Source organism: Tamandua tetradactyla, chromosome 3 (assembly GCF_023851605.1).
Source record: "Tamandua tetradactyla isolate mTamTet1 chromosome 3, mTamTet1.pri, whole genome shotgun sequence".
Classification (NCBI taxonomy): Eukaryota; Metazoa; Chordata; class Mammalia; order Pilosa; family Myrmecophagidae; genus Tamandua; species Tamandua tetradactyla.
This window is the reverse complement of record NC_135329.1, coordinates 2,453,530-2,477,887: the sequence shown is the minus strand read 5'-3', so window position 1 is coordinate 2,477,887 and position 24,358 is coordinate 2,453,530. Positions and strand designations below refer to the sequence as shown.

At 58.6% G+C, this 24,358-nt stretch overlaps 1 protein-coding gene and 1 long non-coding RNA gene across 4 annotated transcripts; one reads left to right on the top strand and one right to left on the bottom strand.

The window, feature by feature from the left end:
• Window positions 1–10,375: 10,375 nt before the first annotated feature.
• Window positions 10,376–24,111, bottom strand: LOC143676894 (uncharacterized). 3 transcript variants are annotated; one of them, XR_013172279.1, is made up of 3 exons: window positions 22,877–24,111; window positions 12,962–13,145; window positions 10,376–12,553 (listed from the first exon to the last, which is right to left on the bottom strand). It is a non-coding gene; the product is annotated as an uncharacterized LOC143676894 (long non-coding RNA). The 3 variants fall into 3 exon arrangements; XR_013172278.1 differs by having other exon boundaries at window positions 23,525–24,111; XR_013172280.1 differs by having other exon boundaries at window positions 23,927–24,111.
• OSR1 (odd-skipped related transcription factor 1) lies at window positions 14,387–20,974 on the top strand. Its single transcript, XM_077151814.1, has 3 exons — window positions 14,387–14,651; window positions 18,897–19,599; window positions 20,299–20,974. The coding sequence occupies exons 2-3, from the start codon at window positions 18,932–18,934 to the stop codon at window positions 20,432–20,434; spliced, it is 804 nt and encodes a 267-aa protein (XP_077007929.1). The 5' UTR covers window positions 14,387–14,651; window positions 18,897–18,931; the 3' UTR covers window positions 20,435–20,974.
• Window positions 24,112–24,358: the final 247 nt, after the last annotated feature.

Here is a 24,358-nt window from a genome sequence, read left to right as displayed (position 1 = left end):
AGATAAATATGTGTCCAGAGGAGAGAAATGGAAGCTCATGGATTTGCCGCCTCAATGTCATTCAATCATTCAGCAAAAATGTATTAAATTTAGGTCAACAAACATTTATCAAGTGCCTCCCATGTGACAGGTATTATGTTATGTGCTGTGAGTACAGAAGTGGAGAAGCACATCATTTATCCTCGGAGCTTATGGAGAAGTCCAAAAGACGAGACAGGCATATAAGAAACAATTTCAGTATAATGTGGTAAGTGTGGGGATAGGGGTTATGGCAGAGATCGATAGTAGTGTAGAGAAGGGCTGCGTAGCTCAGCCTGGAGTATCAGAAGAGGGCTTCTGAGAGAGGAAACTTCTGTGATGAGCTTTGAGGGATGAGTGGGGTGAAGGGGCAGAGAGAGCCCTAAGCAGAGAAAATGCAGGAACTGAGGAACAGAGTGTGAAAGAGGCTGTTCCGTGTGTGAGTTGGGGGTGGAGGAGGGAGAAGGGGATGCTTCTAAAAGGATTCAGATGGAAGAGGTTTGACTTTACTGCAGTGGGAAAAGTTTGATTAGGGCTATGGGGAATTCAAATAAAAAGTACAGATAGTTATATCAGGGAACTTGACAATTGGTCACATTGACATGGCCAACATGCATTTGCAGTTTTAGTGATAGAAGAGCCCCTTATAAAACCCAAGAAGCCCAGTAAGTAAGGGGTGAAATGCCAAAGCATGTGATAGAATGGCCATGACAGGTCCGTAACAGGGAGAGGTGCTGGCTCTGGGGAGGGAGCAAGGAGGTGGTGATGTTTGGGGTAAGCCTCGAAGGGTGGATAATGTATGAGCAGGTAGGAAAATGTCATTCCAAGCCAAGAGAACACCTTGACCTTGACCCTGAACCTTGACCAAGTACTTATTGATTCTGGTCATTTTAGGGTTGCTTAGGAAGTAAGACCATAGAATTAAAAATATTTCAAAATAAAGTGAGAGAAACCTCTGCCCTAGTCGGCCAAACTGGGAAGGGCCAAGGAGCCTACTATGCATGGGCAAATTTGTGGAATCCTAAGAAAGAAATAGATGGCCAATTCCTCTCAAACTTCAATTCTAAACTGTACTCAAGAAGCTCCTTTTTAAAACAATCAATGGGAATTCCCTATTTCAAGAGAGAGAATATGAGTATGGGTCTGGTTCAAAAAGAAATTATAAAAATTTGCAGCAAGAAACCTAATATATGCAGGTGGTTCAACTACTTCTCCTGTGGCCTATTAAAGAGACAACTATACCCAAAGTGACCCAAGAATTTACCATGGAAACCAGGTCAGTTTTTTTTTTTTTTTTTTTAGGATAAATGCTAAACAAGTAAGATGCCAGAAAAACAAGTATAAATCAGGGTAGTCCAGGCAAGCCAGGACATATGGTCACTATATCAGCCACAGTCCAGACAGGAAAACAAAAACCATGCTAGGCATTTCAACAAAGAGAATTTTATACAGAAAATGGGCCACATAGTGTTGGGCTTCTAAGAAAGTCAAGTGGGAACACGGCAGTAACACAGTGTAATGGGGTGGGGAGACATGGCAGTTACGCAGTGTATTAGGGATGGGGAGACATGGCAGTTATGCAGTGTATTAGGGGTTGGGGAGACATGGCAGTTATGCAGTGTAATGGGGTGGGGAGACATGGCAGTTACGCAGTGTATTGGGGTGGGGCGACATGGCAGTTATGCAGTGTATTAAGGGTTGGGGAGACATGGCAGTTACACACTGTATTAGGGGTTGGGGAGACATGGCAGTTATGCAGTGTATTAGGGGTGGGGAGACATGGCAGTTGCACAGTGTATTAGGGGTTGGGGAGATATGGCAGTTACGCAGTATAATGGGGTGGGGAGACATGGCAGTTACACAGTGTATTAGGGGTTGGGGAGACAACGGCTGGGGTTGAGGTGACCAGAACCTGGAAGCACAGAAGAGAGAGAGCCTGCAAAGGTGGGCTCAGCCTTCTGAGGGGCGAGTTCTTCCCTGCTGGCTCAGGGTAGGTCAGTGGAGGAAATCCCCAGAGCAGGGGCGCAGCTTTCTGAGGAGAGGATGCTGTTGAGCCTGGTTCTGGGGTTGCTGAGAAATACGGAGCCAACTGATGTTACTTGGGTGGTGTGTCATCAAGAGGACAGCACTGGCAGAGCCAGTAAGCCATTGCCTTTGGGTCTTTCCCTGGTGCCCCTTGTTCTCAAAATTCAACAGAAAGGCAGCTGGCAGAAGGCTGCAGTAGTTTTCAGGGTCTCTGCCCAGTCCCACAAAGCAGAGCATAGAAGGATGGGTTTGGAACTGAGAGACATTGGCCCATTGATGGGCGCAATTATTCTTTCTATACTTGAGGCAGCAGGCTTGAATGCAGTTCTAATTTTAAGAAGAGATTTTTCCTAAAAGACCACTATCTGGTCACTGCCGAAGAAGGAAATAATGTTTATTCATCCCTTTAAACATTTACAACTGTCTCATTAATCGCAGTCTTCCTATGAAACCAGTGTTGAGCCCATTTTACATTTGAGGAAAGAGAGGTTTCAAGTGGTTAAGGAGCTTGCCCAAGACCAAGTAGCTATTAAAAGGCAAAATCAGAACTAGAAACCAGGTCTGTGCAATCCCGGAGCCCAGCTCTTTTCACCATTGCACAGTCTTTCTAGGCAGGAAGCTGCTGCTTCCTGGTCAGACCCCCCATCCTGCCTGGAGGAACAGTGTCCACTGCTTCTGGACACCCTGGTCCAGAAGACTTCTGATGACCTCCGGCTTCTCGAGAGCTTGGGTCACAAGGTCTTCCAAACTGTCTGTTCATGCCAAGCCAGAAGAGCGGTCCCTGATGTGATTTTCTCCGGCCACACTCTGGACTCACTCCCATGTGAAGAGCCAGGAGTACTTCACTGAATGAGCTCGCCACCTCTTGGAGAAAGCACCAAGCTGCAGCCACACACAGCTTGCAGAGTGTGTGTTACGCTATGTTGTGTTACATGGAGAGTGTTTGTGTGTGCGTGTGTCAGTCCGTGTTCTATGCACCTTATAAATTCAACCCTACTCAACAGATGACATTCTTGGTTAATAGGCCATTCAGCCAGAGTGCCAAAAATTGCATAGGCAAGAGTTATTTTTTGGCTGAATCAAGTCTCCAATCTTAGTTGAAGATAGAAGCAAATTTTGCCTGTATTTTCTGGAAATGCTGACACTGAGATAGGACCTCATTGAGGAATTCACCAAGGCCCAAGGGAACTGAGAAGATAAATGCTACCAGGTGGCAGGAACTTGAGCAAAAATCAGAAACAATAGAATGTCAACTTAAGATCATAGAAAGCTATCGCGAGCATGACAGAAAGCTCGGGAAACGACTTGGTCCTGAGACAAGTGGGGATGCAGATAATGGGAGATGGCACGACAAACGTGGCTTTGAGAGAAAGCTCAGAGGAAAGGAGGCAGAGTCCCAGGGACTCCAGCTCATCACCGAGGAAGAGGGAAATGCAGCCCGTGGTTTGGCAATCTGCCCTCCCCAGATGCCCACTTTCCAGCCTTTGCAGTGGTTTCCTGAGAGCTCAGGAGAGCCAGGAATGGGTCTCTCCTGCCATCCCAGTGCGCCTCAGAGAGGCTTTGGGTTCCTTTTGGAAAGTCACTTCGTTGGAGCCACACCGCTGCCAGCGTGGCAGCTGTTACCACTTATGCCAGGAACATCTGGCCTGAAGATTGCAGTAAAAGTGACACTTGTCTATGGAGAAAAAATGTTGAAGTATACATTTTGGACATGAAGAAATAAGTAATGACATTTAATGTTTCCATAAAGTGGCTGCACTGAACAGCAGTCATCCAAAGCCCAGCAAGGCACTGGTGCGACCGTGCACTGCTGCGGGCTTGCAGGGCGGCGAGGCCTCTGCCCTCCCCAGGCAGCGCCGCCTGCTACTGCGGGCTTTGTCCTCGGGAGACGGTGGGACAAAGGGAGGCCTTCGCTAAGACCCGTCCGTCCCAGTCCTAACTCACAGAAGTGGGAGCAGGTAGTGAAATGTGAAGAGTCCCCACTGGATGTCGGGAAAGCTGGCTCTAAGTTGTAGTTGTTACTGAGGCAGTCAAATCCTGAGGCTCAGATTTCTGTGCAATGGAGGCGTCAAAGATGGTATGTTTAAGTTTCCTCTAAGAGTTCAGAGACTCTGTGTTCCTTGGAATAGAGGCAATGCCACTACTTCTGTGCCAATCCCGCAGGTTAAACATTTTTCTTTCCAGATTCTGCCCTTGAAAATGCACCTTCCCGTTGATGTGGTGATAGTCGCAGTCCCTCCAACTTCAGGATAAGAAAGAAGGTCAAACTGGCCCGGCCTGAGAGCCCTGAGCTCCTGCGGGAGGAGACAGCCCTCGGGAGAGAAGCCATGCTACAGGACACACCAGCCTCCAGGGCTGCGATGTGTTCACCAGAGCCGGGGCTGGCCGCCTGCCGCCACCGAGCACTCGTCTGCATTTGATTTTAAAGAGGGAGTCTAAGGAAGACGGAGCACGCTTGCCGAAGCTGGCATCCTTTTTGCTGGCAAAGAGTGTTGATTGACTATGATATAATGACCACACTAAGTTTGGCAGATATTTGGATAATTGAATAAGAACTTTGTGACTCGGGAGGGATTAATCCTTTGCATAATTGTAACATGCTATCATTTATTACCAATGCCTTTTGAATTTAAAAACGTTACCTTTGCCAAAATTACACATCAGCAATGCAACGTTATTGTGCAAATATCATCAATAATATGCATGTTACTGTATAGTTCATGCCTCACCAGAGAAGGTCCTATGAGCCCCTCTCATGTTCTGTTCAACTAGGAGACGGTTGCAGACACCGTTTACTCTCAAAATAACGCCAGGCCGAGCTGCAGCTTATCCCCAACTCGGAGAGCAGGCTCCATGGCCACGCTGTGCCCTGCTCACCCTTCTTGGGGGGGAGCGGGGTGTCTCTGCTCAGGCACCCTAACCTCTGGTTCCAGGGGAGGCAGTCACCGTGCAGGGCCACGGCCAGGCTGCTGGCCAGCCCACACGCTTGCTCTTGGGCCAAGGCAGGAGAGGCAGCTGGTTAAGAGCTTGCCCAGAGGTCACCTGAGCTTGGTGATGACCTTTTTCTAAACTTTCCTTGACCCTCGACGGATCTTTCATTTGACTTCGTACATCCAGTGGCTTTCTCTCCCTGTTGAAAGTAAAGCCTGTGTTTAGGGCAAAGACTGAAAGTTTGCGGGCTTTACAAACTCCATTGTGCTGGGGCGATGTGCCTGGGGACCTTGATTGAGTGCAGAGGCTCCCTCGGGAGGCTGACGGGGCACAGTCTCAGAGTCTGCCTTTCCAGCCAGCTCAGGGGCTGCCCAGGCTGCCCCCCCACAGACCACAGGGGGCAGGGAGGGAACTGCCCTGAGGAGCATGGGTCCCCGTGCAGCCAGCCTGGGTGTGGAGCTGGGCCCCCGTGCAGCAGGCCCGGGCGTGGAGCTGGGCCCCCGTGCAGTGCAGTGGGCCCGGGCGTGGAGCTGGGCCCCGGTGCAGTGCAGTGGGCCCGGGCGTGGAGCTGGGCCCTGGTGCAGCACTCCCGGGCGTGGAGCTGGGCCCCGGTGCAGCACTCCCGGGCGTGGAGCTGGGCCCTGGTGCAGCATTCCCAGGCATGGAGCTGGGCCCTGGTGCAGCACTCCTGGGCGTGGAGCTGGGCCCCAGTGCAGCAGGCCCGGGCGTGGAGCTGGGCCCTGGTGCAGCACTCCCGGGCGTGGAGCTGGGCCCCGGTGCAGCACTCCCGGGCGTGGAGCTGGGCCCTGGTGCAGCATTCCCAGGCATGGAGCTGGGCCCTGGTGCAGCATTCCCGGGTGTGGAGCTGGGCCCCAGTGCAGCATTCCCGGGTGTGGAGCTGGGCCCCCGTGCAGCACTCCTGGGCGTGGAGCTGGGCCCCAGTGCAGCACTCCCGGGCATGGAGCTGGGCCCTGGTGCAGCACTCCCGGGCGTGAAGCTGGGCCCTGGTGCAGCACTCCCGGGCGTGGAGCTGGGCCCCCGTGCAGCATTCCTGTGGAGCTGGGCCCTGGTGCAGCATTCCCAGGCATGGAGCTGGGCCCTGGTGCAGCACTTCTGGGCGTGGAGCTGGGCCCTGGTGCAGCACTCCTGGGCGTGGAGCTGGGCCCCAGTGCAGCATTCCCGGGCCCTGGTGCAGCACTCCCGGGCGTGGAGCTGGGCCCTGGTGCAGCACTCCTGGGCGTGGAGCTGGGCCCCAGTGCAGCAGGCCCGGGCGTGGAGCTGGGCCCTGGTGCAGCAGGCCTGGATCTGAGTCCGGACTCCAGAATTGCCGGGCCATGGGATTCTGGACACGTTTCAGAATGTGTCTCTCAGCGCTGGCCTCCTCAAATCTAAAGTGAGTCTCGTGGCCGGGGCGGGAGCTGGGGGGGCAGGGCTGGGGCGGGGCAGGGGCACTCTGGAGAGCAGCACCCGGGAGCTCGCGCTGTGCTGGGGTCTCCTCCTGGGCTTAGCTCCTGAGCCTTGGCTGAGCCAGAGGAGGCCCCAGGCCTCACTTCTTTGTTAATGAAATGGGGGTGGCAGGAAGGATGCCCGTTCCCGAATGCGCTGCCCAGCAGAGCCATGCTGGGAATCCCAGCTCCTCTCAGCCAAATGGAGCCCTGCACACATGCAATCTAAACTCTGTGTGTGTGTGTGTGTGTGTGTGTGCACAACACTCATAGTTGTGTATCACAGATGATGACAATCGATCATATTCATATAGAATGCTTTAAACCACTTTTAAAATTAATGAAATGTGAAGTGAGTCTTTGTCCAAGCAAAATTGGACAGTTCCTTTAATATAAAAGCATTACAAAAATCACCAGCAAGAGCTGACCCCGTGAGCCCTGCGGACAACAACCAGCCGTGCTGGGTCTTCCCTCAGCTGTCCTGAGGCTCCGGGGCGAGAGGTGCGGCGGTGTCAGCCCGAGATCTCGGCGCACGGGGTCTGCGCAAACCATGGCCCACACGTTTGGTTTCCACCCCTTCCTTCTCCTCCCAGCTCCGCAACCACGCTGGGTCGAAGGCGGGGGACTCACTTCGGGCTTCTGAAGGCCCTTTTCTCCCGTTCACAACGGGATCAGCCTCTGAGCTCCGAGGGCGGCTTTGCTTGTGGCCTCTCCCCCGGGATCTCTCCTGCAAAGACTCCTTTCCACGGACTGCCCGGTGCTCCCTCGCTTGCACAAACCCTGCGTGGGGCAGCGCAGCCCCTGCATGGTGTGGGTTGGAGGGAAAGCCAAGACCCTGCCCCCAATTAGCTCACTGCTTACCCGCTGGCAGGGGGCTGAGAACGCTCCTGAGGATGACCAGGTCCAGACTCCTCGTACAGTTGAGGAGCAAGAGGCCACAGGAAAGAACACTGCTCAAGGAGACGCACCTTGTAAACGAAGGTCCGTTTCAGTGAGCCCGGATGGCCTTTCAGCCTGGGTACTCCTTACCAAGCCCCTGAACCCCGGGATCAGTCTTTGGGGCACATTTCCTGAATGCTGACTCCCAGGCCCTCTGCAGGCGGCCTCGCCTGCATTTTGACAAACTCTCAATGGTGGCTCTGTGGCATGGGGCCTTTGAAAGCACCTTCTGAAACCATTGGCACATTAACTGTCCCCCGAGGGCCCCAGCGGGAAAGCTGACTGACAGCTGTGAGAGCAGGGCGGCTCCTGAGCACGGGGGGGCTGGGAAACGTTTGCCTGCCGCCCCTTTCCTCAGGAGGGTGCCCCTGCCCCAGGTGTTTCCAGGTGGGCCAATGCTCACTGGGGGCGGGGGCCCCTGCCTGCCCCCCGCCATTTCACCACTGGGCAGGGCCCTAGGCACCGAGGACAGGCTCCGAGGCCTTTCCCCTGGGCTCAATGGCCTTTTGCAAACCCCCCTCCCCTGGACATTTTCTCAGAAAATTAAGGATAAAAACAGCCCCTCATGGGCCGCAAGTGGCTCACCCTCTCTAGACAAACCTTCTGAAAGGTATGATACAGACTCATGTTTGACAAATCAAGTCATGGTTCCAGAAATTCTTTATCTGGAATCTATTCCAGATAGTAATACCTCAGTTTTAAGTTGTCTGCCATTTCTTTATTGTCAACATGTGCCAAGCGAATAAATGCCTACATACACTGAAAGAACTAATACATTAGTCATTAGCATTTTGGATTTGCTCAAAGTATTTCAGTAAATGCTTTTCTTTTTGGAGGAAAGGTTCTCATGTGAGGCACGATCAGAAGATTGATTTGCCTGGAGTTACCTGGAAGAAGGAGAGGCGTGGTGAGAGCTGGAACGCTCATGTCCACTTCCGGCGCGGACCGTGGAGGCGGGTGGCTGCCGTGGCGGTGGCTGTAGTGAGAGACCGAGGTTTCTCTGATCCACCAGCACCGCTCCTACCTGTCCCAAGCCTAACCTCGCAGGAAACAGAGAAACAAGGGTTCTTCAGCAGAGGGGCTGGTGCCCTCACAGCTGGCCAGTTACTCTGGATTTGCCCCCTTGGACATTCTCAATTCTGCTCCCTCACCTGATCACACACACACACACACACACACACATACACACACGCGCGCGCGCGCGCACACACCCAGAAACTGGTGCAGGGGTGTGGAGGACACCACCTGCTAGACCTGCACCAGGGATGTGAGCTTCCTTCCCGCTGCGCTGCTGCCTTGAGGGCCCAGCCCCTCCTGAGCCGGCTGCTGGACTCAGGAAGCCTCCTGCCGTAAGCACTGAAGAGGGCGCGCACAGACCCCTTCCATCCAGCAACGACGTCACTCACGCATCATGGCGAGACAGCGTGTGCTTGACTTCGCGTGGGGAGTGTGGGCAGTCTCACCAGCCCGTGCTGGCTGCGGTGCTTCAGAATGCTTGCGCCAGGGCCCTGCCCTTGCCACCCGCACTGGACGCTCCAGATGGGGAAGTGCAGACCTCACTTTTTCCGCAGCAAAGGGCGTGGTCTGGGGCAGGAGAGCATGTTCCTCTGACAGCCTAGGCCAGGGACATGTACTCTGTCTTTTCTCGTGGACCCTGGCTTGTCTGCTCTCTGTGTGTTCTCAGGCCTTTTCTGCAGGGAGTGGCGTGAAGAGTTAACTATCTGTCTTGGAGAGACTCAGGATGACAAATGATACTTTATCCAAGAACTTGGTCTATGCAGTGTGGTTGAAGCATGCTCAACTTGCTTCCTTATTGACAGTTTGCTTCCTTTCAGCTCTTAACATCCCAGTGTGCTTGGAAGGCACTGTAAGGAAGGTGGATAAAGGACGTGACAGCAGCACAACTGCAGCCCCCAGTATCTCTGATGCCCTGTTTGGTTCTCTAGGAAGCAGAGAGAACAAAGAGAAAGCGACTAGGTACATTTTAGGATCACCCTGTTTGGGCTTCCCATCTGGAAGGCTTGAAGACTGCAGACATGACGAGGACCAGAGAGGGTCCAGCAAGTGTGTTCCACATGGGAGTTGGAGGAGGGAAGGGGGCAGCAAAGGGCCTGAGGAAAGAGGAGGTAAGAAGCATCACTGTGTTAAACTGGTTTAGAGAAACCACCTCCCTCCCTCTTTCTGTGCTTCTCTGGAAAGCCAAGAACCTGGAATCCTTAGTGGGGGTGTACCAGAACTGTGTGAGCTGGGGGGGGGTGCTCCCCCATCTCGGCTCTCTGTGGCCGTGGGAGTGTCATACACTCAAACCCGGCTTGGAGAATGCAGTTTCACGGTTAATCTTCGCTTATCACTTTTCCGGGCCAGAAACTGACGGCAGTATATAGTCGCCTAGAGTTTGGGGTAATTGTGTGGTGGGGGCTCCCACTCCCACAAACATGTAAAACCAAGAACATCTGATTTGCAGCGGAGAAAGAAACCTCGGGAATTCCTCATCTGCTCTTTGGACGGGGAAAAGCGCATCTAGTTTTAAAAGAGTAAAGGCGAATTTCGTGGCTGAGAAAAGGACAATTAAAGGAAGAAAAAGACACTGCGGTAAAATTAAACAGGGATCCCTGGAGTGTAGACTCATCAGGAAAGCGGCACCGGGAGACGTCGGCCCTCGCCAGCAGGTGGCGCGTTTTCTTCAGAGTTACTCGGGAGCAGCGCGCACCGCGACCCAGTCCGCGCGCCTCGCGGGGTCGCTGGGCAGGTCCGGACAGCAGAGTGGGGCGCCGCGGAGTGGGAGCCCGGAGGAGTGGGGGCGCGGCAGAGTGGGGGCGCGGTGGAGTGGGGCGCGGCGGAGTGGGGTCCGGCGGAGTACGGTTCAGGCGGAGTGGGGGCCCGGGGAGTGAAGGCCGGGGTATTGGGGTCCGAGGAGTGGGGTCTGGCGGGGTGGGGTCCCGCAAAGTCGGGACCGTTTCCCGGCCGCTAGCGCTCGTTCCTTCCGCGCCGCCGCCGCGCGTGGCCGGCCGAGGACGCCACGCCACGCCACGCGCGCACTAAGGCGCTCTCACTGCGGGGCTTCACCCCATCTGCGTACAACTCAGCTAAAATAACTTTTCTTCACCGTCCTTGGAGTAAACTGCGTTGCTTTAAATACAGCTGTTGCCACCTTGGATAAAGTTCAGCGATCTTAGAACACATCAGTTGTGGAAAATACTTCCGGTAACTCACATTTGTACAAAAAGTAAAAACCCACCATGCCTTTTGCACTTGACCTTCGCGTTCGGTCTCACACCTGAAGCGAGCCCAGGACGGCCGCATCTCACTCCTTCGTGCTTCCCAAACCACGGTAGACACCGGCCTCGCGTATCGCTGCATTCATTACGGTGGAAAATAGTTACGAGATACTCCTGTGCTCACAAAGCGCTTAGCGAGTGGGACGGCCTGGGAAGACAGTTCACTTTCCCTTTCAGTTTGAGCCTGCACTTGCCTGCCGCGGCCCCGGAGCGCCTGCCCTGGGCTTCATCCGCAGCCGCCCTCCCGGGACCCGCAATCGGGGCGCGTTATCTGCGCAAACGTGTGCGCAAGGCTTGCCGCCCACCTCTCGAGCCTGAAAACTTCCCCCCAAATCTGTTTTTCGCCTTGATTGGCCGCGATGGTTCCAAAGGAACTATTGAGCTAAAGAACCCATCATCTAAACGAACGCAGAGGGACAACTCAATCTGCCGGTGGTGCGCGAGCTCTGGCCACGCCTAAGATGGGGGTGGGAGGTCTCTTGGGCGACCCTCGATGGTTCGCAACATAGTTTCAGGCAAGTTTGCGTTGGAGGAAAAAGTCACTCATGCTAAGTAAATTCTATTTCTAAGAAAAAGAATGAGGTCATTTATGTTTGGCTGAAGAGTGAGGGTTTCATTTTTTATCCCAAACACCCCAAAGCAATAGGCCACGTTCTGGTTAATTTTCTGGAAGTCGCTCAATGTTCATTCCGGAGACAGGCTGGGGCACTTTCTTTCCCAGTGACTAGAAGTCTGGAGGGCTGGGGTGGGGCTGGGAGGCTAGCGGCGCCCGTCGCGTCCCGACCGCGCTGGGGAGAAAGCGGGACTGGGTGCCACGCGGTCAAGGACCCGGAGCCTCGCATCCACCCGGCGACCGCTCCCTGCCAGACAGGACGCGGCCTGCGGGGAGAGGCTCGGGACTTGGGACCCGGAGACCTGGTCTCTGCTGGGGGGGACCCCTCCCCAAGCTGCTCGGTCTCCAGCCAAGTGTGGTACCCCTCCGGCGCCGCAGTTTGGCCCGGCGGGGATGGGTGCGGCGGCGGGGTTGGCTGGGTGCAAATGGCGGAGGCTGCGCCCCGGGAATGGGGCCGTGCGTCCAGACAGAGGAGTTGCGCCACTTTCACTGCGCTCCGGGGCTGGGAGGATGGCTGGGTGCCGGGTACCGCGGGCGTTTATAGAATTCGAAAAGCCACGTCTCCGGTATTGCCCAGCAAATGTGACTCGGGTGAAAGCGCCCTGCAGCCATCCGAGCCTCCGTCCGCCCCGCGCAGCGACCTAGGCCGCGCCGAATCTGCTCAATTTTCTTAAACCGTCGGGGGAGGAGAATGCCACCGATTGTCGCCCCCGCCCTTTGCGCAGCGCCACGGCAGGGCCCTGAGCTTGTGGGCTCCTCCCCGCCCGCCCGGCTAGAGGGAACCCGACCCCCGGGAGCCTCCCCGGCAGACCGAGGCCGGGACTTGGAGCTCTCCGCCTGGAGAGGCTGCAGCCGCGTGGAGGACTCTCCAGCTCCCAGAAAACCTCGAATTTCGTTATCGCGGCTTTCTGGTGAGAAGAGCGGGGAAGGCAGTCCTTCTGATCAGGCAAACCCTTGCCAAGGCCGATCCAGGTACCACCCTCCCCCCACCTTGCTATGCCCTGCCCGCTGACGAGTCGCAGGAGGCAGCGGCCACAGCCCCTTTCGGAGCACGACCTGGGACCTGGGGCGCCAGCACCCACCTCGCCTCTCCACCCTGCCCCACCACCCTCTACATTACAGGATTTGGATCCAGTTTCACCCTAACCTGACAAAAGCGGACATTAAACAATCCAGATGCATGTTCCTTTCCTTAGGATGATGAACACTTTCTCACAAAGCATTCTTTAGGGGGTTTACGACTTGGCACTTTCTGAACGTCTTGTAGCGAAGGAACCCTGCTCCAGAAGAGAACCTCAGGTGAACTGGAGGAAGAAGCACAGGTGAGCTGTGAGCAGTCTCCAGCAGGACTCCCAGGATGCCCATCCCACCTGAGCATCAACTCTTCCTCGAAGACATTTCCGAAGAGGTCTGCAGAGTCAGAGGCCCTACTGGGGAAGCCTTTTCTAGACTCTTTCACAACTGGCAGTGGAGTGTCCTGGAACACACAAACTCCCTGAACCCTAAGTGAATGTGAGTACAAGCCAGGAATGCCCAGCCCAGAAGTTCCTAGGAAGTTCCTCCTCTTCAAACTTGCTGCCCAGGAACCTGGGGTTGCCGACTGATCTGTGCTCCCTTCTGCTCCCAAGGGGCCTCGCCTGTATTTCCTGGGCAACTGCTAGGCACCCGGCTGCAGAGGCAAACCCAGCAGGAGCTCTGCATGCAGCACTAACCTGTGTATGGGAGAGCACAATCCTTGTGCCCCCATCTTCCTCTTCCGTTCAAGCCAAAGCAACTTCAGGGCTGGAGGCTAAGTTCGGCTCCAAAGGCCTGGGGCTAAGACAAGCATCTCCCCTGCTGTGCCACTGCAGTATCACCATGACCAGCTCCCAAGGCCAGGAATCTCAGTCTACTCCTCTTCCCCGCCAAAAAAAAAAAAAAAAAAAAATTAGTTCTGCATTGTGGACTGCAGCTGGGGATAGGGGAAGCTCCTCCCCAGGGACTCAATACCAGTTTGTTAGAACCCCAGAGACACTCCCAAGGGCACAGAGCCGTCAATCACCAGCAACTCTGGAGCAAAACCTGGGAGTCCAGGGATGTAAATCCGGACCCACCCAAACCCTGGGAAACCGACGCCCTCTCCTGTCCAGAACCAAGGGCTGGGTGTGGGAGAGAGGCAGCAGGGACAGGTCAGGGCTGGGGTTAGCTCGAGTTCAGCTCCCAGAGAAGGGCAATCAAGACCACACTGGTACCCTCTTGAGTAAGGCATGGGCAGTGGAGCGAGAGATTATTTTGCGGCCAGATTCTTGACCCCTCTTAGATCCCAGGCTCGGAACCAGCCCCTTGGATTCAGGGTCCGTGGAGTCAGCCTTGCAGTTTGCCTCCCTGGCCTGTGCCGCCTCTACAAACTCTCGTTCATCTTCCCCAAATAAATGAATACGTGATTAGAGTACGGCTGTGCCTTGGGGTGGAGTCCCAGAGGGCTCCGGATCCCAGGAAAATAGCCACCCTTACCTCTTTCCCACACTTCCTGCCCTCATCTTTCCACCGGACGCCACAACACAGGTTCGCGCTAGGATGGGTTGGTGTCCCTGGCCCTCCCGCACCAGGAACTAACCAGCACTGCCTGGGTTACCGCATTCGCCCTGCGCGCGCCAGGATGTCCAGAAGCTGCTCCAGGCCCCGGGGTCCCCGGCCTCTGCGAAGAGAGTGGAGCCCACCCTGCAGGCGCCCGAGTGCTCTGGAGCGAGCCGCGGCGCGCTGGTGCCGCTGTACAGAGCTTCCCGCCCGGGGCCCAGATTGCGCCGAGGACCCAGAAGGGCGCGGTCGCAGCCAGCGTTCATCTGGGGGGGGGCTGCGGCCTCCGGCGCGCCCGGCGTGCCTTCCCGAGCCTGACAACGCGAGGGGTCGCCCGGGGCTGAAGAGGAGGGGACGCAGGTCCAGAGAGGCCCGGGCCAAACCAGCGCAGCTGCCAAAATCGGCTGCCCGGGTCAGCAAAACTTTGCGTCTCAGTGCGCAGGCGCAGGGCAGGGTTGGGGGGCAGGGGAAGGAGGGGAGGAATCCCGAGGCGGGGAGGGGGGCGGGGGGAGGGAGGAGGGAGGGAGGTGGATTAAAATAAGTAGGCGGCTCGGTGCTAAGGGATGAGTGAGTCGGAGCTCGGCCTCTCCTCAGCGCGTTCCCCACCGCTCGGGTTCAGACCCAGCGAGCGAGCCTCGGTCCCCCGGCGGCCGGCACTCCCGGGCCGCTGAGCTGCCGCCCTCCGCCGCGCTCCCGCGTGTCGGGCGCTTGGGGTCCCCGCGGCCCAAGAGGGGCCAGGACTCCAGCGCTCGAGTGGTGCCTGTGGACTCCCGCGCCTCTGGCTTCCCGGGGCCCCGCAGCCGGAACCCCGGAGACGCGCTCAGCACCCAGACTGCCGCGGACAAGGTAACTGCAGCCCTGGGCGCCCCGGCTTGGCGGGGGGAACGGGGCAGGATTCTCGGGTGTCCTGTCGCAACGCGGCGCGTGCCTCCCCTCCCACAGCGTCCCCCAAAGAAGCTGCTCTTGCCAAACGAAGGCTGCGGGGCCTTTGTGAAAGCGAGAGAAGCTGCAGCCCGGGGAGGCTGGGGGCGCAGCCGCAGGGAGGTCGCACGCGGGGTCCTCGGTCTCTGACCCCCCGGGGAAGCGGGGGAGGGGGGGCGGGCCTGTGCTCCGGCCCGAAGCGGGGCCCAGCTCGGCGGAATCCCGCGCTGGGTGCCGGCGGACATCGGAAGTCTGCCTGCGGACCCACTTTAGAAACCCGGCTCGACTTCAGCCGGCAAAAACTTTGCTGAGACGCGCGCCCCGGCTAGCCCGCCTTAGGTGACGAAGAAGGAAGGGAGAGCTGGTGGCCTCGCCACAGCCAACTACGCCGGGGACAGGTGCACGCCCCGGCCGAGGCGCGCTGGGGTGCAAGTTTGTCTTAAGCCAAGTTGCGCTCAGGTAGAGGCCGCCTCCACCGCGAGCCCCAGGCAGCGTGCCCGGCTCCAGCCTCCCACTCACGCTCTGACTCCAGGGCTTTCTCCATAGGACGCTTAGGCTGTGTCTTCAGGGCCCGAAATATAGACCCCGATTGTACCCGGGCGGGAAGGCCAGGCGGGGGGCGCGAGCCCTGCTTCCCAATTCGAAACCCGCACACCGCCGTAGCAGAAACACCGTTGAGCGCGGGTGTCTCGGGGCCCGGGCTTGGAAAGGAAGGATGCATTTGCTCCCCTGAGCGTTGCCTGATGCGGCCTTCAGGAGAGGAGGTGGGAGCCGCTGGGGAGAGGGACAGAGGTGTGCAGCCTGCGGAGCTGATGTCTCCACCGAAATGCATCTGATAAGGATGAAAATCCATTTGCACTCCCTTTTCAGCAGCTCAGTCAGTTGTGGGGTGTGCTCTGCCACTGTGAACTCGCGGGGAGAATTTCTTTGTTGCCAAAATTTGGTAAATTTCACCCAGGCTAAGAGCTGCTCGTGGGCTTTTGGGAACAGAAACGCGCGCCAGCCTCATCTCCCGGGTTCACGGCCTTCCGGGGGAAGAGGAGGCCTGGAGCGGCGCGCGGGGCGAGCAGCGGGTGGATATTCTATCCGAGGCTTTTCGAATTAATTGCGGTTTCATTAATTGGCGAGAAGATGGCTGGACACGCTGCGGGCGGTTAAGGGCAGTGGGACGGCTGCCTAGCGGGTGGGCTCGTTCGATGTCGTTCGTTGGGAGAAAGCACCAGAAGTATTTGGTGTTGGTCCATCTTCCCGCGCGGGCCTGGACGCGCTGTCATCACTCGTGTTGGGGACTCGATTGCAGGATGGTTTCCTCGGGCGGCTGCTGGGCTCCTCCAAGCATGAGCTCGTGGGGCTCTCTCTGTCCTCATTAATGCAAGCAGTTAACTCGCTCACGCTCCACTGGCCCCGAATAAACCACTTTAATAGACTCGGCACACTTCATTAATGCCCAGCATAGGGCTGGCTGCAGACCGGGGTTGGCGCCGCGCAGGGACCGCGCTCCGCAGCGCAGGAACCCCGCTCCGCCGCGCGAATTGTGTGTGCAGCCGGGACCCCGAGCCGCACTTGTCAGTGCCGAGGCTTGGGCCCCAGGTCGAGTGGACACCCGCCGGGGGAGCTTGCGGCACTGCGTGAAGAGCGAAAGTGTCCGCGCTGGGGCTCCGGCGTCCAGGCAGCAGGGGCCGGCGCGCTGCGGGCCACCCGCGAGCTTCTTCCGGAGAGACCGGGGCGAGACTTAGTTTTCCTCCTAGCTGACCTCCTGGACTCCGCCGGCGGATTCGCGCCCGTCTCGGTGCTAGTGCAGAGAGCCACGGTTCCAACGAATTTCGTCCCCGGGAAAGTTCGTGGAGCGAGGCCGAGGAGCCATGGCCTCGGGAAGCGGCAGAAACGAAGAAACGGTGGGCCGCTGCGGCAAGTAAATGTTACCTTGGGGGAAACAAGGTCGCGCAAACAGCCGGGGAGGCTGTAAGCTTTGGTCGCTGCCGGGCCCCACGGAGCCCAACGCCGCGGCGGGCTCCTCGCCCCAGCGGGAAGCGGAGAGACGGCAACGAGAGGACCCGAGGTGGGTGGGTTCTCTGACCCGGGCCCGCAGCAGGCTCAGTCCCGCCGTGCAGCCCAGAATCCCGCCGCCGCGGCCGCTCGCCGGGTCCTGGATAGGCGCGGCCCCAGAGGAGCAGGCGGAGGTCTCGGTGGCGCCCGGCGGACCCCGGGGAGCCGGAGATAAGGATCTGATTTCCAGCGCCTGGAGGGGAAGAAGAGGTGACAGCAAATCAAAGAGCGCACACCCGCCGAAGTCGGGCGCGACCTTTGAAGCTGGCAGGTTTTCTCCTCCCCTGCCACCCCCACCCCCACCGAACCGGTCCCAGCGTCTCTCTGTCTCAATTCGTGTTTGGTCTCGCCGAGAGTTAGTGCCCTGATGGTCTGGGTTGTCGCGAGCGCGAGCCGTGCTGGGAGGAGTAGCGAAGGCTGGCGCTGGGGCCCCGCGGGCAGGACCGCTGCAGGTCAGTGCCTCTCCGAGCCCCTAGGCAGAAGGAATTGTAGCCGGCAGAATTGGTTTTCAATGGATTGCTGATTTGAACTGCTTAAGCAAACCTCTGCAGGCTCCTGGCGTTTGGTACTGCTTGCTCCACTTACTTAGGGTCCACCGACCAGCGAGGGAGCCAGGCGGGCTTGCCAGCCTCCGGGGGAAAAGGTTTTCTGGGTCAGTGTTGTCCATACTGCTCTCGAGACACAGGCGCAGCACATCCCTGCCCAAGGCCGAGCTTGCCTCGCTGCAGCGAAAGGCGCCGCCTGGGCCTGGCTGGCCAGAGTGGAGTGTCAGCTGGGCTGGGGCGCAGCGGTGGCCACACGCCCCAGGGAAGGGGGACCAGGCTAGGTAGAGGAAGGATAGGAGAAGGGAAGGTTAAGGAGTGGGGAGCTGGGGCAAAGGAGAAGGGCGTCACAAGGACCTGGCTCTGGGAGTGACTTCTTGACTCTGGGCTACGAGCTGGGAGTTCAACCCTGGAGTCTCCCAAGTCTCCCTTCAACTTCCCTTTTTCCTAGGTTTTCCAAATTGGACTGACCTGAGTTGGGCAGGTCTGGGAGGGGCAGAGGGGAGACCTTTCTGCAGAGCCCAGACCTGGTCACAGGGGTCTGACCTGGCCTCAGGGTCCTCACTCACAGGCTCACCCACCTGCCCGGACTCACCGCACACATCCAGAAATATCTTGAGAGCCCAAAGACCCTGAACCCCCTCTGGGGTAGGTAGGGCAGCCCCCTTGTATGTGGCTACAGGTGTGTTGTTGAGTAAATACTGCAGGTGTCATTACTCTTGTTGAGAAGGGGCCCCAAAGACTCTTGGGGGCTGTCAGTCTGCAGGTGGCTGCAGAGAGTGCTGTCGATAGGGGTCATTAATAGACAGAAAAACAAATTTGAGGTAAAAATTGAGAGTTTTGAGGGCAAAGATGACAAGGTTTCTGGAACCCAATCAAGGACTTACTGCATAGAAGCCAGGATGTGTGTATGTGTGTGCACATTTGCATGTGTGTTATATGCCCACAAGTCTCATCTGTGTGATCTGATCCTGTGTGCTGGCTGGTCCCTGCGTTTCATAGCCAGTGTTGTATGACAGAACACTGGTCGCCCCCGTTTATCTTTGCACCTTGCTGTCAACTCTCCTGCAGAAAGTGTGATTCTGTGTTTAGCTGTCAGTGTGCCTGTCTGTGTTTGTTTATCTGTGCATGAATGTGTGAGTGTGCTTCCCAGTTCCTGTTTATCTTTGCGGAGCATGTATTTCTGTGTGGACTGGGCCCTGCGGAGATGTAAGTTTCTACACACAGATTTCCCCTTACTCATGCTTTGCTCCGTGTCCTGTGCACACAGGCCCTCACTGCAAATTGCTTCAATTGCACGGGACTTTGTTTTCTCCAGGTTTCCGTATCAAGTTGTTTGCCTTTGTGGCTGAGGCCACTGGGGGGGGGGGGGGGAGGATGGCTCAGACCAGGGGAGCAGGGGCAGAGAGAGATGCCTAGGGCCCCCTTGCATCTTATGTTCCCACTTCCCCTGTGAGAGCAGGTGGGTTCCAGACTCCCAGGCCTGGGGAAGGAGAGGGTGTGCTGGGCTGGCATTCGGGAGGTAGGCAACCATCCTGAGCCTCTTTTCCTCCCCTCCTCTCCCTTCTTTTTTTCTTTGCAGCTACGAGGTTGTGAGAACCCACTGTGATCAAGGCAATGGGCAGCAAAACCTTGCCAGCGCCAGTGCCCATCCACCCTTCCCTGCAGCTCACCAACTACTCCTTCCTCCAGGCAGTGAACGGCCTGCCCGCCGTGCCCTCCGACCACCTGCCCAACCTGTACGGGTTCAGCGCGCTGCACGCCGTGCACTTGCACCAGTGGACACTGGGCTACCCAGCCATGCACTTGCCACGCTCCTCTTACTCCAAAGTGCCGGGGGCCGTGTCCAGCTTAGTGGATGCGCGCTTCCAGCTGCCGGCCTTTCCCTGGTTCCCTCACGTTGTCCAGCCCAAACCTGAGGTCAGTGCTGGAGGCAGCGGCCCCGCAGCGCTCAAGACCAAGCCGCGCTTTGATTTTGCCAACTTGGCCTTGGCTGCTACACAAGAAGACCCGTCCAAGTTCGGCCGGGGGGAGGGCCCCGGCTCCCCCTCGAGTGGGCTTGGTGCCCTCCTGGACGTGACCAAGTTGTCCCCAGAAAAGAAACCCACGAGGGGACGCCTGCCTTCCAAGACCAAGAAGGAGTTTGTTTGCAAGTTCTGTGGTCGCCACTTCACCAAGTCCTACAACTTACTTATCCACGAGCGGACCCACACTGACGAGCGGCCCTACACCTGTGACATCTGCCACAAAGCCTTCCGGAGGCAAGACCACCTACGGGACCACAGGTGCGACACTGTGGGTGGCCCGAGAGGGAGCTGTGTCTGTCTGCCTCTAGCTCACCCTTGCCTCCTTAATGAGGAGGTCTGCGAGCCCTGTCAGCTCCAAGCCTGCCCAGCCTCTGGGAATCCCCTAATAATCATAACGGAAGTCAGAGAAAGTGCAGTGAAAGGTTCTTGGAGGAAGTATGGGGGCAACCAGGATGGCAGACTAGGTCAGTTCTCCCCCAGCTCTTTGATCCTTTGCGCCGCCCAAAAGAGGTTTCTGCTATGATATGAAGTGTGGCACCCAACACATGTAACAATTGCACTTCTAACACAGCTAGCGCAACTGAGGAACTGAAGTATTTTATCTTATTTAAATTACTTTTAATTAAAGAGCCGTATGTGGCTTGCAATTCTGGGCTTGGACAGCACAGCTCTAGCAAACTGTCTTGGCCCAGCTCCCCCCACCCCCTGCCCCCACCTTCCAGCTGACACAGTCCTCAGAGGAGGTGGTGCCTGCAGCACCAGGAGGACAGGTGGCCTGCTGGCAGGATTGTCTCAGTTAACTCCATCACAGACTGAGCCTCCTGCCTCCCCACCCCCACACCGGGTACCCACAAGCCCCTTTGAAGGCGAAGGCCTATAGCAGTGGGAGACGATCTTGGGCAAATGTTCTTACTGTTGTGTCATTTGCAAGGCTTGACTTTCTGTTTTTGCCCTCAGATATATTCACTCCAAAGAGAAGCCTTTCAAGTGCCAAGAGTGCGGGAAGGGATTCTGCCAGTCCAGGACTCTCGCTGTCCACAAGACCCTACACTCACAGGTGAAGGAGCTCAAAACCTCCAAGATCAAATGCTAAGTAAAGCCTCTGGGCCCCCAGAACTCTGGGTCACATCGCCCCCTCCTCCAGAAGGACCGGAAGCCGAAGGCGACTCTGGCGACAACGGGAGGGGTGCCGGCGACCTCCCCCCACTCTAATGTCCCCAGGGTCCCCAGGCGCACGCGGCACTCCAGAGCCCAAGGCCGTGACCAGGGGCCTCCGGGGGCTGCCCCAGGACGCGGCTAAACTCTTGGCCAAAAGGCGGTACTCATGTGGCAGAAGGGAAACTGCATTTTACAAAAAGGAAAAAAATAATAACGACAGCTCCGCGGAGCCGCAGCGGCGCCTCTCCCAGAAGTATTACTTTTTCTATTGTTATTTTATACGTTTTCTTTATTATTTTTCTCTTTGCCCATATAAGCTTGTAACTCTGCGGAGGGCTGGAGGTGGGGGGAGGAAAAGGAGCTCCGCGCGCTCGCGGCTCTCCCCCCCCCCCCCCCGCCCCCCGGGAGCCTGCAAAAGTGTAATCCGTGTATCTGCTTCAGCCGCCTGGCCCAGGCACCAAGAGGGCCGGGACGCCCCCTCCCCGCTCCCGCCGCGCAGCCGGCCGGGGGCTCCGGGGCCGCGAGCCCCAGGAGGGGCCGGGGCCACGCTGCCTGCGCCGCAGCCGCGCCCCCGCCAGCGCGCAGCCGGCCAGGAGCGGGGCGCCGGGCTGCGATTGGCACTTTACGCTGACCATCGGTAACGGACATTTATCACTGGAGTTTCTAAAATATTAAATAAACGGTTATTTTACAGCCATCGCAGGATGGGTCATTCCCCCCACAGATGCAGGACACTGGGCGGCCACTTTCTTTGAGGGGGGTGGTTTCTTTCTCCCTCTCCAACCTGCTCCACTTCCCGCACCCTCACCGCAGCCCCGCGTCCCGGCCGCGGGCCCACTGCCTTTCTCTCCGTTTCGGTCTTAGGGTCTCAGTGTCCCCCACTGTTCGCTCCAAAGGGCTGTTTGCAGAGAAGAGGCGCCTGTGGCCCGCACACGGGTAGCGAGAAATCCCAGCGCCTCCGGGACTGCGGGGCGCTTAGGGGCCACAAAAGGGGCAGGATAGCGGCCCTCCCCAACCAGAGGTCTCCGGGCTGGCGTCTTGCTTCTGTTTTGGGGTCCCCTCACATACAGCTTGGAACCTATTCTTCCTTGCCACCCCCACCTGGCTGTAGACACAATCTCCTCTGCTTCCCCCGAGCCCCAGAGCCACATCCTCCCCTCCCTTAGGACCCCGGCCGCAATTCTCTGGCTGGGGCTGGTCCCTGCGGGGATAGCGGCGCTGCGCCGTCAAGTTTCCCTGCAGATCCAAGGCCGCGTCGGAACGCGGGGGCGGGCGCCGGGGGAGCTTTCTTCGGAGGAGAAATTGGAGTCGCCCTCCGCTCGCTGACCCTTTCCCGGGCGTCTGGTTTTCCCACAGTTAGAGGCCAGGCCGCCGGTCCCTCCCGCTCGGCGGGGCCGGGCTCCCCAGCCGCGACGCCCGACCCCCGGGCCGCACAGGCGGTGGCGCCCGCGGCCTTTTCCACACCCAGCGCGGCCTCGCGGGCGTCAGCGCCCCGCGCCCTGGGCGGGCTTCCCTGCGCCAGGGACCCAAATTCCCAGGGTCAAGCCGGGCCCTGCGGCCGAGAACGCGGGCTGGGGCGCGAGGAGTTGAAACGCTCTGGCTTCTCGCTGCCCCGAAGCCTCCTCCGGCCCCACGCGGCAGCGCCTCGGCGGCGGGAACCCCACGGGCCGGGGGCAGTCGGGCAGGGTCAGCGCGGACGAGCCTCGCCCTCGGCGCCCGGAGCCGCGCCGCCCCCTGCCGGACGCGCCTGTAAGAGCATCCAGGACTCCGGCTGCGTCCCTCCAGCACCCTCCCCCACCCGCGGAATTCTCCCACTCGGCCCCAGTAGGCCCCCAGCCTCCCACCCATCCATAAGCCTGGCCTCGCCCGCCGAACGATTCTTGACCGGTCCCAGGGCCACCCAGCGAGTGGGAGGGCCGGCCCGACCGTCCTGGGTCTGGAGTGGCCCTGTGGGTCTCCTCTTGCTGCCCCCCCCCCCCACGTCCCACCCGGGTTCACAAAGCCTCCAGGAGAGAAGGGAGCCCCGCTCCCCGAGATGTGGAACCTCTGGGCGCGCGGGAGTCGGGTAGTCAGTGGGTTTAGAGCTGGGACTGCCCAGACCCAACCCGGGCAGGTCGGCCACGGGCCTGGGCGTGGGTTAGGGCCGAGGGCAGTGGCCACAGAGGTTCCTTTTCGATTTTGGTTTCAACAAGAAGACGAGCGTGCGTGCCCGCGCTCAAGTAAACACACACGCACATGCACACACACACAGCTGCCCAGGAGGGCCGGGGGAGAGAACGCCACTGGTCCCTCTGATCTTTCCGGGATTTCATTTGGCTACAGCTGCTGGCGGGCTCGCTCCCCCCCCCCCCCCCCGGCCTCCCCTCACAACACTCACAGAATTTACTGAGCCTGCGCTGTTAGCTGGGCCTCAAGGATATCATAAGGACCGAAATGGGGAGCTCTGCGCGGGACATTTTCCCTTTCCGGGGCCCCCACCCCCACCTCCACGCGGTGAATCCCCTTGTAGTCCTCGGCCCCTAGCCCCTGCAGCTGAGAGACTCTCAGGATCAAGTGTGTATACTTGAAAGAATGGATGCCTGGTAGGAGCTGTGTGAGCGCGCGTGTGTGTGTGTGGGGGGGGGGGCGTTCGGAGTGGGTGAAGCTGGGTGCTTCCCAGGAACCGCCGACCCACTCAGAAAGCTTCGGCTTGCTCCACGGACCATTGCCATTGGCCTGGTGGACCCAGAGGCCGCTCCTGTGGGCAGCTTGCTGCGGTCTCCACGCGCGCAGAGATTTGGCAGATTGGACAGAACAGCAAGTGCAGGTGGAAGGGCAGGCCTGGCGGCGAGCCCACGAGGCTGCGCTTCCCGGACCACGTGGCTGGGGCAGGCCCCCCTTGTGCTCAGTGTGGGGCGGACTGAAATGCGGGGTGGGTTTCCTTGGCTACCCCACTCGGCAGGAGCCAATTCCTTCCCTACACCGCTGGCAGGTCCCAGCCCATTCCCTGCCATCAGAGGATGTCTGTCGTTCCGAGTGTCCGTACCGGTTACACGCGGCCTTCAGAGCATTTGGGAGAATTCCAGCGGGCCTGGGGCGGGTTTTCAGGAGCGAAGGGGCCGGAGGATTCAGCCGGGGCCCCTCCCCAGGTCGCTAGGGCTAAGGCTCCTGCGCCAGAGAGGGGCCCACCCAGCCTGCCGGCCTTCTCAGTGGGAGGGATAGACGGCCCTCCCCACCCCCAAGCCAGGAGAAAGCAGAAAGCCGGGGGAAGACGAGTCCGCAGCGGCTTCTCCCAGAGAGGAAGAGCTTCGGGGCCCGCCGCCTCCTAACAGAGAGGAACTCGGAACTGGGGCGTAGAAGGTCCCTTTCCTGCGAACCCCCCTGCCCATGACTCCCCGGGAGAAGGGGGGCAAGGCAGTGGGGATGGCCAGGTCCTCCTTGACGTCACCTCAGCTCCAAGGATTTGGGGCCTGTGATGTCAAACCGACTTGGAAACTCGGGACCATGAAAGCCGGCTCAAAAGCGTCTCCACCCAGCCTCCAGGCTCTAAGGGGCTGTGGCGTCCTGGCAGCCGCTAAGGACACAGGGGCGTCCCACACGAGCAAGGGCTCCGCGTTTGGCACAGCGGTGCCCCGTGTACGCAGCGCTGCGACGTCACAGACGGGCCCTGCCCCGAGCGGGAACACCGCCGCGCGCGCACTTCGCGGGCCCGGCGCGCGCATCCGGCCCCTGGAGGCGCCAAGACCCGCTTCGTCCTCCACCTCCAGGAGCCGCAGGCTCGAGGCGCTGGCGGGTGCCCTGAGTGGAGGGGCGCGCCCGGCGGCGCCCGCCGACGGGATCTGGTGCTTTCTGCCAGTCCGCCTGCCCGCGCCGCGGGCGT

Excerpts from the sequence above, each read along its gene's own strand:
- OSR1 (XM_077151814.1), top strand. The coding sequence starts at position 18,932 with ATGGGCAGCAAAACCTTGCCAGCGCCAGTGCCCATCCACCCTTCCCTG. Across the intron at positions 19,600-20,298 it reads GACCACCTACGGGACCACAG|ATATATTCACTCCAAAGAGA; the intron begins GTGCGACACTGT and ends TTTTGCCCTCAG.